At 43.4% G+C, this 15,201-nt stretch overlaps 1 protein-coding gene across 3 annotated transcripts in view; it reads right to left on the bottom strand.

The window, feature by feature from the left end:
• The window catches only part of LOC114787101 (SEC14-like protein 1), a 28,079-nt gene that overhangs the window by 5,473 nt on the left and 7,405 nt on the right, over positions 1–15,201 (bottom strand). For 2 of the 3 annotated variants that reach the window (XM_028974873.1, XM_028974875.1), the window contains 14 exons: positions 9,963–10,112; positions 9,723–9,854; positions 8,126–8,254; positions 7,226–7,472; positions 6,618–6,727; positions 6,067–6,256; positions 4,654–4,742; positions 4,491–4,561; positions 4,154–4,325; positions 3,327–3,461; positions 2,312–2,446; positions 1,811–2,062; positions 1,113–1,291; positions 9–35 (listed from right to left, as the gene is read on the bottom strand). In XM_028974873.1, the coding sequence (XP_028830706.1) occupies positions 9–35; positions 1,113–1,291; positions 1,811–2,062; positions 2,312–2,446; positions 3,327–3,461; positions 4,154–4,325; positions 4,491–4,561; positions 4,654–4,742; positions 6,067–6,256; positions 6,618–6,727; positions 7,226–7,472; positions 8,126–8,254; positions 9,723–9,854; positions 9,963–10,112 (2,018 nt within the window). The remainder of the gene's footprint in view (positions 1–8; positions 36–1,112; positions 1,292–1,810; positions 2,063–2,311; positions 2,447–3,326; positions 3,462–4,153; positions 4,326–4,490; positions 4,562–4,653; positions 4,743–6,066; positions 6,257–6,617; positions 6,728–7,225; positions 7,473–8,125; positions 8,255–9,722; positions 9,855–9,962; positions 10,113–15,201) is intronic. The other variant, XM_028974874.1, reaches the window with a different exon arrangement.

Genomic DNA, 15,201 nt, shown 5'->3' with positions numbered 1-15,201 from the left:
CCACTTACAAACTGTGCACATCACAGCAAGCCGTTCTTTGCGGTGGGGGAGGAGGGACAAGAGAACAACGGGCCGGTCAACAGAACATAGAGGGAGAGAGAGAGAGAGAGAGAGGTGGGAAAAGAAAGGTGAAGCAGCAGCTGCAGACATGGCTTCACTGCACTAACTCGCCTCGCTGAACCCTGGCTGACGTTAACCTGAAAGAAAATATGCCAATGCGGCCTGGCTCTGGTACAGATTACATAAAAAAAAAGGTTATGGAAAAATGTAATAACTAGCAGTTTCTAAACAGAGTAATCTGTAATATTTCAATACACACTGAAATTACACACACCAGGGATACATCTAGAACACAGGAACACAAAACTTGGAAAATTATTTCATCTTATTGAAATAAAACTGGCACCAAAACCTTCTGAACTTAGATCTAAATAAATATTTATACATTTATTTTAATAATAACTGCTGCATTTGTTGTATGTTAACATTGTGTGTGTGTGAGAGACAAGATGCTTTTTCAACTGTCTGTATTCTTGTATTTGATATTTCACTTTCCCTACTTAAGCATGTGGGTCATGTTCACCAACATCACATTCACTAGTTCCCCCACCAGGACGCTTGAATGAAAATTAAGTGATTGTCATTGTGAAACACTGCAGCACAGCACATAGTGCCAACTGCCACCACTGCCTCACCACTGAAAGAATTGATAACCTGCATGTTGGTTGTGGGTCCTTGATAAACCCTGTGTACAAAGGGTATTAGGAGTCTAGAGAAGAGAGGGAAACTAAGGAAGGGAGAAGGACACCTGGACATGGACATATTGATAGGAGGAGGTTTAAATGATCCTGAATAATCATTACAATAATTCAAAACTTTATCTTCCAGAAATAAATCACACAATCAAAAAGGGCTGGGCAGGGAGTTAGTTTCTTGTCTCCAACACAGGGAACAAAGAGGACTGCTTACTGTGTCTTATTTCATACATGCTGTGACATTATGGGAGGATTATAGTGGATCAGAATGATGGGAAAACAGAATTTATGTCCTGCACAGTTTCAGTTAATGAGGAGCGGGATACTGACTTGATGAGGTGGACTTGATTCTCATACCTGAAGTCCTCTGAGCGCAGCACCTCTGTGTAGTACATGACCTTGCACTTGTGCGAGGAGACCTGCAGGGTGGCAAGGACGTCGTCCACTCGCGGCAGGTTGGTGGCGGCGCAGGCTGGCATGCTGTGGAACTTCCACTGGAGGATGTAGAAACCCGGCCACCGAGTCACGTGGGAGCCCTGCAGAAGCCAGAGACAAATAGAGGGGTTGAGGTCTATTAAAAAGGAACAATAAAAACAGTAATAAAAGGAAAATGTATTAAAAAATACAGAAGAACAAAAGTCAGGAAATTAGGTGAATTAAAACCTCACCACACCTCATGTTGTTTCACACCTAGAATGGATGTTATAAAGCATTTAGAAAAAGACTAAAGATTGACATTTTTTATATTAACAAGGTGTGGGTGGCAAAGAGGCCCAGGCCATTAACTGTATCCATTAAAATTTTAATTGATTTTAAAATGCAGCGTCCCAATTTTCATAATTAGATTATTTAATAGATTATATAATTAGAGATAAACAGGCCTAGCGCAATAAAATCCTGAAATTAAATACATGATGTGTTATTGTGGGATACTGTCAGGTGATCCTTGGAAAGCCGCCTTTAATTCCAGTCTGTGAGGATCAAGTAGCGCACTGTCAACACACCAAGAAAAAGACTGCTTCATGTGACACCGGTTGACCCCGCCCCACACGGACCTGCACGCTCTCGCCCTCCTTGCACGTGAGCGGCGACTCCACCATGCTGTAGTCCTGGCCCAGCTGCCAGGATTTGTCGATGAGCTGCACGTTGTTGCCCCCGGGCGATGTGATCGTGTGGGCCGCAAGCGGCTCCTTCTTGGGCAGCTGCGGGGCGCGCTTGGAGTGGTAGATGTTGAACATCACGTTGCCCTTGCACACATCAAAGTCCCAGGTGATGACAGAGGAGGCGTCGATGATCTCGATGTGGACCTGTGGACGGGGAGCCGCAGACTTAACACAAGATAATCATTTCAAAATGAGGACATTTTTTTTGGGGGAAAGAAATCATGATTCGATTCACGTGACTCTCACTGCGGTAAAAAAAACTGCAGTAACCGTGTTTGCATTTGCCACCAGTGGGAGGCGCCAACGTTCCACAGCTGTAGGACGCTGGTCGGAAACTTTCCACTTCAAGACGTGGATTGAGAGTGGGCTCCAGTGGGGTGGGGGCGTCCTCACCTCGTGTGGCGCGCCCTTGAAGACGCTGGCGCTCTGGTAGATGGTCTCGGTCCACAGGCGGAGGTCCTCGTTCTCCAGCTCCTCTGGTGTGCGGTACAGAGACTTGGGCACCAGTCCTCCCTCCGGAACCTCGCACTGATTGGAAGAGCAGTGAGACAGACCACTCCACATCAACAAGTGTAACTGGTGTAAATTCATTACAAGCTGTCTCTACAGGTTCCATTAGGTGAAGTCCACAGCACACATAGCGGGCAGTGGGGCCCTAGTGGTTAAGGTGCCACTGAGCAAAGCACCATGCGCTATATTCCTTCTCAACTAAACTCCATTGACAAATTAAAACACCCCTTGATTATTTATTTATTTATTTATTCATTTATTTATTTATTTGTGGTGCAAACTTTCAGAGTAAAACTGAATATACACAATGAACAATATTCTATTGAAAACAAATCTCCCTAAATTCTAAATATCAAGTCTTTTGTAGTTCTAGTAAGTATTTTTGCTTTGTATAATAACTCTACAACGATTAAAATATCTTATTATCCCTTTGCTAGTAGAAAGGTGCATATATGAATTTCAAGCAAAAATGTAGACCTAATGGTAATGCAGACCAACAACCTAGATTTGGGTAGAAGGGTAGATAACTTGTATACAGTCCCCACACACTGTTCCCCGGGCGCCAGTCATGGCTGCCCACTGCTCACCAAGGGTGATGGTTAAAAGCAGAGGACACATTTCGTTGTGTCACCGTGTGCTGTGCTGCAGTGTTTCACAATGACAATCACTTCACTTTCACTTCATTTGTGGCCAATATACATGCACTTGGCTGAAGTTATGCCTGCATGTGTGCCTGAACTTTCAGGACATGTCAGCATATCTCACCCTTCTGCCTTTATTGTTCTCCCTCATCCACTCAAACCTCAAGTTCGTTACACCGGAGGCAGAACAGTTTAAACAAAACACGCAGACGACTGCAGGGTTGGTTCAGAAAATAACGACTCGCTTTTGTCCTCACCATGCACTCGCCTCCCAGGAAGTCAGGGATGATCTCTTTATCTATGTAGTCCACCAGACCGCCCGGGCCCTGGTAGTCGTTCCCTGCGTAGATGAGGAATTTCTTCCTGGTGTTTTCATCAATGAACGGGCTGACCTACAATTGAGGAACAATAAGAACAAATCAGCAACGTGACAAAACCATAGTCCATATATTTATTAAACAGACTAACGCTTTCTTTCACACATGCACATACAGATTTAGAAACCAATTCACACACATTCTAAGCCCACAGTAGACTCATACACAGTGGGCTACTCTTAAATCTTTCTCTCTTCCATTTACCATTCTCCACACTTCCAACCAAAACTAGATTTCTTTTTTCATTTGAAACACTCACTTTACTACCAGGCAGGGCACATGGATGCAATCATTTATTTTGCTATCATTATGACATTTTATGCTCTTTATGCACATACATTTGCTGCTGAATGAATTATGAACATTTCAGTCTTCAGTTTCCCCGGGAGACGCTTCTGCACCCAAACAAAATATTGCAGGCTTTTCCAGACAAGTGCATAAACCATAAACGCACAGACAGACATCTGTCGTTGTAACTTTCCAAACACCTAGTGTAACTAATATGTAACATATACACTATACATCTCTGTATGTCTCAAACCCTGGAGAAAAAAGCATCTAATAAGACTGACCTATCCCTTCATGCTCACTTTTTATTAAAACATTTGTAAATAAGCTTTTCCCCCTCACTTGTGTGAAGGGAAATCTGATCCTAATTACCAGCTAAATATGAGACTTATTTCCTTCATTTCATTTTTTTAACCCACCAGGGTCCAGAGCACAGGGAAGACTCTGGGAGCCCTCAGGATCAGCAGGCGGCCCAGGGTCTCGGGGTAGTTGGCCTCCACCACCTCGATGATCCTCAACAGGGCTTTCACGCCAGGTCTCCAGAGGTGGCGCATGTTTAAACCCTCCAGATCCACGAGACATGTCCAGCAGCTGAGTGGGTGTATATTTCATTAAAAAAAAAACATTCGCCAGTGTATTTCAAACATCAGTTAAGATAAAACAGCTGATAAAATTTTAAACTAAAAAGCAGGGTTCGATACGAGGCACATTTTGTGGTGAGAGAAGATGCCGCGGAACATAAAAAGAACCTTTTACCTGATCGGTCTGCCGAATACCTTGGTGTTCTCCTCGCAGCGCCTCAGGCCTTCCTCGTTGATGGACAGCACCTAGATAAGAACACACGACAGTTACATCTCATCATCATCGACATTAAACGCTAAGAATGCATTCTGGGAGACAAAATAGGCGCAGCTCTTACATGTCGGAGCAACGACTCCTCTCCCAGGGCACGGACCAGGCCTTTAGTGTCCATCTGACCCAAGCGCAGGATGTAGAGGGGACGTCCATCTAGGTGGAAGCAGATCATATTACTCTCAAAAGACAGTTCAGCACACATTATTAAACTGCAGAATAAAGAAACATTATTAAAAACGTCATAGTAGATTCCTTAAAAGGAGGTCGGTCACAGGCCCTTTATTATTATTTTTTTTTTTGGGACCACTAAGCTGTCAAGGTTTCGTGTATTTGTCCTCAGATGATTTGTTTCACTTTCGTTTATCATTAACAAATGAATAATACTGGATTAATATAAAAATAAATATTTTATATCTTTGAGTATCACTGTGTGAATAAACTGAAAAACGATATACTGAAGTCATGTGTGTATCAAATTCTATCAAAAGAAACAATACCTGTGTATGAGATGTGTATCTGCGTGTGTGTGTGTGCATGGTCACACACACAGGCACACACACAGGCTCATGGGGCTCCGCTAAATTTAGCCACACTACTGATAATTAGAGGTGCCGCTAACTGGATATGTCAGTGCGTGAGTGAGGGTTGACATGCTGGTGTGTGTGTGTGTGTTTTTTATGTGTGTTGTGATAGATTCTCGTCGATGGAGACGACACACAGAGCCACACAGATGGCGCTCTGATATGAGACGCCGTGTCCTTGGCAGCGGAGGCGCCAGTACAAAACGTGCAGCGGAGGCTGATCAAGAACACGGATACGTTACGTAAAAGAAAGAGTCCATTCGGGCTGCAGGTGCTGAGAGGATTAAACAGCAAACGCTAATTCTTTACTGCTGAGGTTACAGCAGGTTATACAAACACACGTCCTGTCAATCTACTTTAATACGTCAGTTTATAAATAACAACCCGAATTCTAGATACTACAAATGCTCTACAACATCTGTCAATAAATCATCATAAATGGTACTTTCTTTTAGAAAAATCACTATATTAAAAATTAAAATTGAGTACTATCCAAAGTTCTGCTGGATAGAATAACAGCTTTTGGAGTCCATGAAGGCATGATCTTAAATTCATGGTTTTTGTTTCATGTTTCTAAATCCCAAAATACCTGAATCACCTGACAACCTGTCTGTATGTTAACCTGGTAGCTCATAAAACACTGAATATACAATGATTCATTCATGCCTATTTATATAGGCATGTTTAAATCCTGAACCACCAGGGTGCCACTGATCAAGGTTCCATCCTCACACACTGCTCCCCGGGCGCCTGTCATGGCTGCCCACTGCAGAGTGTGCTGTGCTGCAGTGTTTCACAATGACACTTAATTATATGCATCTCTGTTTTTACAAAGATGTGTTGTGTTGCATTATCGTAACATGCATTATGGCATGTGACTGCGCCTGCAGCCTCACCCTTGTCATGGTGGTGCCAGCCCCCTGTGTAGTAGTCGTGCAGGACTTGAGGGCAGCTCCACGTGTCCAGGAGGTAGTCCACCTGGTGCTGCTTCCTCCAGGTCAGGGACTGGCACAGGATCTCCCGCGCCTTATCCACGTTGAAGTCTCGAGCTCGCAGGAAACGGAGGATGTGCTCATCTTTAGGGATCTGAGGGAAAAGCCGCAGTAGTAGTGAGTTAGTGTGTACCGAGGATGCATCTTCAAATATGCAATTTTCAATTACGTGTCACTTGCCATTAGCAAGAGCCTAAACTAATTAAATAAACATGCAATAACTTTTTACCTGACCATGATTACTTCAGTTTTAGAACAACAAAAATCTAAAATCCATTTTTTAAAAGACACATAGAGCACAGGTCTTCCACCAGGCAGCAGTTATCTGCAATAGCCTGCATATACAAATATTGACAAATATCAGCCATGCATAAAGCGGTGTAAAGCTTCTGGGTGTGTGAGCAATGAAGCCGGAAAAGTGTGTGTGCGTGTGTGTGTATACAATCACATCCTACTTTGCCCTTGTGCGTCTCCTGGAGCCAGCAGCGGAGGCGGATCAGGCAGCTTTCCTGCAAAGGTGTCAGGTCTCCGAGGTAGCGCTTGATATAGTCTGCATCCAGTTTATCTGCCACACAAATTATTCAGTCTTCACAACTATGAACCAAAAAACACGATCAACTGTACAAAATATTCTGAGCAGTGGCTTTATGCTGCATTCACACATTAATGGCCATATTTTTTCACGATCATTAACCGAGATCGTATAAATTGCCAAGCTTTAGGAGTTTATAAACAATATCTATACAATATGTACACCTACAAAATGATTCAAACATTATCTGCTAATATTGTCTGGAATTATAACTTTATGGGTGATAAATCTATAGGTCATGTTTACCCGACAAACTCACTTGTAAGTCAAACAGCTCAAGCGGTGCTTCTACAGCAGTTGTACTTTATGGAAAACAGGAATGTCCCATGATGCCGAGGTGGAAAAAGCAGGAACTAATATGAACGATTCTCAACTTCAGTGCCTATTTTGGTCCGTTTGCATTAAAAGTGAAGCAAATCTAACGAGAACGGGAATAACGGCCTTTTCTACAAAGACCAACCACCTCCTCACCATCTGGGGTGGAAGCCCCGGCCTCGTTCAGGCTGCTGGGTGGGCTGCTGCCCTCCTTGCAGGCGTAGCTGTCGTTGGCGCCGTCAGTGGGGGCGGTGATCGAGATGGCCGGGGTGAGTGGCAGGTAGGGCAGGGCCGCCGTGACGACCGCCTTAACTGGGGAGGCAGTGGCAGGAGCCCAGCGGGGGATGAAGGTGATCCCTTCGTCCTCCAACTCCTTCAAGTAGAACTCTATGATCTCTTTGCCCTGTGGGACATGAGGGAGGCAGAGAGTGTGAGTGAGTGTGCGTGTAGCGATCGTTTACCTAATTACCATCAGGAACAAGACCCGGCATGACAAGTCACAACACGCCACACCCCAACTGTTCTTCTTTTACTCTGCACACGTTGTACAAAATCCTGATAGTAATTTACACAAATCCAAGTGGATGACCTAGAACAAAATGTGATCATGTCAGGACCACTATATTTATTTCATAGAAGAACCTCTGCAGCAGTAGACATGAAGCAGTTTTTCCGCTTTTAACAATTACTGAGGACGCTACAGTAACAGGAGCATTTTAAAGAAAAATAAATAATTTTTTTTGCTAATATTAGCCAAAAACAACTCCTAATGTATATATAAAATCATATATGCAGAAAATGTTAAAACCAATGTTAAACCCAAAAATGTGTAATATAAAGTGCCTTCCAGGGTTGGTTACGCCTCATCAATTTTTTTTGATGCATGGAGGATGTCACTGTTGTCCTTCTAGCTTGTGATTTATTGTTGTTGTGATTTATTATTTCTAATATTAAAATTGCCAACTGCCTGCTTGCACAATATCGAAAAACACTGACTGTGATTAGAACTAAGATCCGTAGGGATTGTTGTAATGCACAGTGACTGGCCACGCCCACCTTCTTGATACTGCTGGCGTACTGCTTCATGGCGATCTTCTCCACTGTGCTCTCGAAGCCGAAGAAAGACTTGATGTCCAGGCTGGCCGTCTGCTCGAAACATGTCCAGTCCTCATTCTCCGGGTGCACCTGTCACCGGCCGTATAGAACACATGGTCACTATGGAAACACTTACATAACCGGTGGGAGAGGAGGGAACTCATTCAAAGCAGCACATATTTCCGTGTTTGCTCAGCAATCCACAGCAGGTTTGAATGTTGCTTTGCATCTCAACCGCATTCAGCAGATGAAATCCATGCAAGGCCGCACTTCTCATAAAAATTGTTCTATTTGCATGCCAGACGGACACCTGCAGGCACAACCCGAATTTTCATTTATTTTTCTACATCCACTGTGCGTTCGCCACACCGAGCATAATTCATGTAAAGTGAGACCATGATCTTTCCATACGGCTGCTCAGGTGCTCAGTGGCCAATGCTGGGCCATCTGACCTGTTCCTAGTGCCTCAGGAGGCGGGACTATGAAGGCCTTGGACACGACCTTAGCTAAGTTACTCGCACGGTCTACGTTGAAGTAAGAGTAGACCAATACGGACAAGGCAACATTTCTAATAAACATAAAATCCCATCCTGACATCAGCTTGGAGAGTATGACGAGAGCAGCGGCTTCAACAGCCCTTTATTACCCTCAATCAATTCCGGTAAACAGAAGCTCACAAGCTTGTGTATGTGTGGGTGTGTAAAACATGTGCATAAAATACATCTTTTCTACAGAAACAATAAATTGTAATGGACATTGCAATGCTTTTAACCAATTTCTTCAAGGTTTAAATTGTGGTAGGAAGTGTAGCTGAAGTTTCATATTTGAATGGACAATGTTGTAAGGTTGTGCAGAATTCACAGATTGGTCAAACTGCTGCGACTTTGCGGGTAAAATGAGAATATAACTCTTGGATGGATAAATCTGAAACCTGCCAGTTCAGATCTGTGTGCAGGATGCTTTCAACAACAGAAAGGAACAATGCTCAAGGTGACTCAAAAACGTGACTCATTTACATTGGTGACCCGTGCCAAATAGTCCCCAACTTGTTCAGATTGCATCTGGTCACCCTTCTAACAAGACCAAGCTCTGATATACAGTGTGTCAGAACTTTTAATGGCTATCAGAACACAAGAACTTCATGTGTGCACCGCAGATTGAGGATTGTTTCCCTTATATGACATCTTCAGGGCCCAATATAATCAGCACAGACGCCCTTGTGGACTCATGCCCAGATACTGCAGTCTCCAGGCTGACCTCTGACTCAACTCCGCTGGAACGCTGCACCGCTTGTAGCCCGTGGCTGACCCCGTTCACTCCAAAAACCCGAGACCCAGACGCGTCGGGATGCCTGAACCGCTGGCACGTGAGAGCAGTCAGCAGAGGTCCAGCGTGATTTATGTGGGGCTGACTGAAAGGTCCAGCGTGGAGATAACGAGACCTTTCATCACCAATCGTGGCGGGCAAAAATATTTCCAGCACACACAGGAAACTGTTGACATTCAGGTCATACCTCAAATGTGTTAAAGATTTGGTGTGTGTGGTTTTGTGGGCTCACCGAATAACAGCAGAGCTCGTGGACGATGATTCGGCTGGAGAAGGTCTCGTTGTGGGACTCGATGTGCAGCGTTCTATCGTGTCGGTTCAGGGAGTTCTTCTGAATGAAGTAGACGTAGTCCACCCCCGCAATCTGCAGACAGAACACAGAACGGAACGGGCCACCGCCTCTCAGTTCTGAACTCACTGCTCCCTCACAATGGAACACGGTCCCTTAAAAGGCTCATCATAACAAACGCACCCTTTTGAGAAGGCGTGGGGCGTCCACGTCCAGCTTGCATCGCCTCTCGACGTTGTGGCTGCAGCCATCTTCGCTCGCCTCCTCGTTCATCACGTCGCTGCCCACGAACATGGGGATCAGCGGACAGGTGGGAAACCGCCGCTCATATGCCTGGAAGGAGGCGCACAGAACAGATTCTCTTCAGACTTCTTCTACAGATGCTGGACCACAACGTCTACCTGATGTTTTGTGTCCAGGTTGCAAGCGTACTGTTTTGGTCAAAATGCCTCAAAATGCAGTTTAAAAACCAACTGCTGAAGACTGACTTGAGAGGGGGTTTCCAGCGATGACAGACCCACAAAGTCTCAGCAAGCAAGTCACTACAGACTAAAACAAATGAATCTTTTCACATGTGGAATTATTATGGCAAATAAACACTGGATTTTTCTTTTTAAGAGCTCGTGCATAAACATATTTTGGATGCGCCACGATTTGCTTGATCGGGTCCTTGATCTGCTCTGCATGGCATTTTACATCATCCTGCATCCTACGCGCTCATTGGCTGTCGCTAATCAGTGCCAGATATTTAACCACAGGGGCAGCAGACTTCACCGCTAACTGCTCCGCAAGCTCAATCTGATGGCCGCACTTACGCAACTCGGGCCTCCTGAGGAGCTAATGGGGTGGGATCAGAGGGCAGGAAGGCACATGTAATCTTGTAATCGGGCCTTGCTGGCCTATGCTGCTGCGGAATTACATTTCAATCTCCTTCCAATTTATTTGCAGCATTGCGAATTTCGCCACTTAGCATAAACACTAACGTAAAGCTGAGAACACAGCCAAACGGTAAGGCCGCTAAATGCAAAGCTGCTTTTAGATACAGGCATGAATTATTAGACTTAAGAGGTTTAATGAAGTAAAAAAAAAAGTATAAAACACATAAAAACAAAGGAATGCAGACGTGTTTTGTATATTTCCTGTTTGGGGTTGGACTGTTGAGATGGACTTATTTTCAGGCTCAAAAAATAAAATTGTCAAATTTTACCTTCCCATTCCAAAGAATTAAAGCCCAATATTCAGAATATTCAGTTACATAGATAGATCTGAAGTCCTATTAAATGCATCAATGCTAGGTCAAGGAGATGGTATAAAACATCCCAGGATCCGAGATCAATCCACCATCAACCTGCGGGACATTGGTGGAACTTCTCAGAGAGGTGCGTATTAATTAATAATCTTGTGTCTTGGGCAAGAAGTCTACTCCAGACTCCAAGCAAAATCACAAAGCAAGCCCCGCCTTTGACACATCAGATACGGCTTAGTGTCAGTTTTAGCTATGCAGGAATTTCCGCAAGTGAGCCTGGTCTCAGGCCAGAACCTGATACTGGAATCGGTGCATCCCTACCCATAAACAAGTTAACAAATAAACTGGAATTCACACACAGAAACATCTAGTGTGCAGACATAAGCAAAATCTGGCACAACATACATTGGGTTTTTGGCCACGAGCGGGATCCAATGCAAAAATGCCTGACGTCGGTTGTTCTAGACACTCAAACAAGGCAAGTCCTTCAATGGCGTTAGATCTGTTGGCGGGAGGTTGGAGGGGTGGTGAATGCTTGAATGCTGCTTCTGGTCAGATGTGGTGAGAGGGAGACTTGTGTGGGTTCCTGCATCGCTGATCATGTACAATAAAGAATGATTCCAAAATCGGCGTGGCTTTCTATGGAAATTACATTCAAAAAGGCTTGTGTGATCATGTGATCGTCGAGCGCAAGCGGCGCTAATTAAAAAGCCCCATCAAGGTCACACGGTCCCCGCTGACGCCTGACTGCGGTGTCGATGCCGCGGGCGCTCCTCTCTTCTGTGCCACTATCGTGAATCAATACGACCCAATCAGAGCCTAAACACACACGCAAGCAAAGAAGCCACAGACACAGTCTACATCCACGTGCACAAATGGTGGCCATGCGTCATCTCCACACTTTCTGAAGTGTTTTACAATGTTAAAGACCAATAAAATGTGCAATAATGCACCCATTTTTGAACAACCCACCCATGATTTTTGTAATTTAAACTGATCAGAGATCAGCTGGTATGCCTGGAATGGATTGAGTCTGCGAGCTAACGTCACCATCGGCCATTGGTGACTAAAACTGCTCTACGCTGACGCACAAGTTCGGGGAAGGGCTCAAAAACACCCCATGGAGTCAATTAGGCTGACGAGATTCTATGACGAGACTATGTAATGATCTAATGAGATTATCAGATGCAAACAAAATTGAATTAAGCAATAAAGATAACCACTTCAGATGAAAGGATGCCACTGGTCTCCAGAAACAAGCTTTTTTTGACAGCAAAATTACAGATGACCTGTAAATCATTGTTATCCCAGCAGTTTGGTATTTCCAATGGTACTCGCCACAAATTGAGATTTACTTCACCCACTGCAGCAAAATAACCCTTGATATTCACTAACAACAAAAACGAGATGGCTAAGCATCTGCACCAATGAAACAGCCAGGTTGATATAAATGTTTATGAAGCGTGACTAGATCTGGAAATAAACCAATATTAGTAATCATACAAATTTATAATTATACGAAATGCAAGACACTGCGTGTCTCCAGGGGGGGAATGTCCCTGTAACTACTGGTTGTAAGTTGCTCTGTATAAGGGTGTCTGGTAAATGCTGGTGTCAATATGTGCAGAAGTTAATACTTAAGTACAGACAGAGGCAGTAATTTAGTCACAAATAGACAAACTCATATCGGTTTATGATATCATAAGAAAGAGACATTTCACAAATTAGTCATAAGATTCACCAGTTTTTTTCCAAATTCATGAATAGATGAAGCGCTCAGATAACAGTGTATTTTTTTGTAAACATGAAAGGTCATATGTATGTGACGTAGGCTATTTTTGGGCTCTGTCTGATTACCTACCACAAGTAGACTTGTGGTGAAAACAATAACCTACGGGGACGACCCAGCATCTTTGTGACCCATAATGGTCTGGATAAGAAGGTATTGTGTAGAACAGAAATAACACATAATTGTGGGTAGGCAAATGGTAATCAGTTGACCTCCAGCGCAAGTCATCTGGACCCGTTGATAACAGAAAGCTTAGCAGTGCCTCTGAAGTGGCCGTTGTGTAATAAGCCCGAGGGAAGGTCAGAGGCTATTAATAAAGCCCTGCCCGGCATCAGGAACAAACGGCACTTAAGATATAAAATGTAGAGAATCGGGGTGGGTATTCAACTGAATCTATTTGTTCCAATGAATTCTGGAACATAACGCTTAAATGACTTTATTAATAAGTGCGGGAGACAAGCTCACAAGTACACATTCTATTAACGTCTTTTTACGTAATCATGTTCGTTCTTACAGTTCCCAGCATATAACTCGTGTGAACTTTTTACCTTGCGTTTACCTTGTTTGCTTTTGTGGGAACAACATTAAAACATTGAGGGGGAAAAAAATTGCATGAAGGTCACATGGTAAACCAAGCAGGGACAAAGCAGTGATGATAATGGCGGGCAGTTTATCAAAGATTTAAAAAGTAAATTCCTGCAGGACACTTGCTTCTTGTCCCACTGAGCGCATGTAACACTTCCTTCATTATTACATCAGACGCCCTTATCCAGAGCGGGTTACAATCAGTAGTTACAGGGACAGTCCAGCTCAGGTAGTAAATGGGGTTTACCCTGTAAACATTTGTTACAGGGTAGTAACCCTGCTCTACATATTTCCAGTTTTTACATTTTAGTTTTTCTTTTGGCTCTGGTTTACTGGATCCCTTACCCATTTTTGACCTACATTTGAACCAGTATGCTTTTTGTACCTAGGGTATCCTAAAACACTGGTACTTGATCACAGGACAGTGTATCAAAATTCCTCTCGTGGTTTATTCCACTTTTACCTCAAATCTTTTGGGGTGGGAATACCTTGCCTCTGTAACATTTTTTTTTTTTTCTCCTCTGACTGCAGCATCCATTGCGGTCTCTTCAATCTCTTAAATATTACAGAAATATTATGTATTTGAACTTAGCTGCCTTATTATGAAAAAGCCATTTTTCATCAATGCCTGATTATGATTGTTTTGATTATATTACATGTTCAAAGGAGTAGGAAAGAAAAATTCAGACCCTACACATTCAACAAAACACAAAACCCACATTTCATTTGAGAAATTCGGTCCACAGCAAAAAAAGACCGGTTAGTGCATATAAGAACATTGTTAAAACTGGCTTTCTGTGTTTGTCTTTGTAATTACCAGAGGGGAAAAAGAAGGTGCCAGAACGTGTTTTTTTTTTTTTTTTTTTTTTTTATTCGCTCGAACTGGCGCGTCATGTATTTAAGGGGGCACTCGTCGCCGGAGGCGAGGCACGCGTCAATCAATAGGATCAACTTGTCGTCGTCGTCCCACCCCGACCACTTTAGCACCGCGTCTCCATAAGAGCCCATTAAACGTGGCACAGTTCCCTGTCCATTCATGGAAACGGGTATTAGTCATGAAATGACCCTGCTGACGCGTGGTTACACAACCAGAAAAATCTGCGAGTATAATAAATCCCCAACCGTCCCCAGAGTCGCATGTATTGTAATTTGATACAAATACCACGAACAGAAGTAGGTCATTTGGAGAAAAAAAAAAAAAAAAAAAAAGGGTTCTTCACGTTCTACAGATTATTGAGAAATATGATATTAAGGAAACACGCTCATTTGCCATCAATATATTTCCTTACATGGAGTTAAACATGGCACCAGTTTCAGGAAGATCAAGTAACTGGTTCCTTCCCTTCCCAACCCGGGGCTGGGGAGGCTTGGCTCCGCAACACAGGATGAAAGTACTCAGTCAACAGACACAGACTGTCTCCACAACCAAAACAGGAAGTGTGGCGCGTGAGAAGCTGCGAGTTTAGAAAGCCGTCTGAGGATGGTCTTATTCAACACAACATAAACCAACTCAGTTACAAGGATGATGCCTTTATTGCTGAAAAGTTGCTTACAATCATTTTTTTTTTTTTTTTAAATGTTAGAAATAAAAAGGTGAGGGGGCTGTAAATATTATATAAGTTATGAATAAAAATTTAAAGTTATATTACACTGAGTCTGTTGACAGGGCACAAGTTCCTGGAAGCTTTGCAGATAAAAAACATGAAAGATGAAACTGGCGACTGCAAAGAGCGCATGATGCCAGCTCGTGTCACATGACATACAGACAAACAAAACAAAAAAAAAAAAAAAAAAAAAAAGAG

The sequence above is a fragment of the Denticeps clupeoides genome, chromosome 3 (genome assembly GCF_900700375.1).
Source record: "Denticeps clupeoides chromosome 3, fDenClu1.1, whole genome shotgun sequence".
Taxonomy (NCBI): domain Eukaryota; kingdom Metazoa; phylum Chordata; class Actinopteri; order Clupeiformes; family Denticipitidae; genus Denticeps; species Denticeps clupeoides.
The sequence above is the reverse complement of the archived record's forward strand: the minus strand, read 5'-3'. Positions and strand labels throughout refer to the sequence as shown.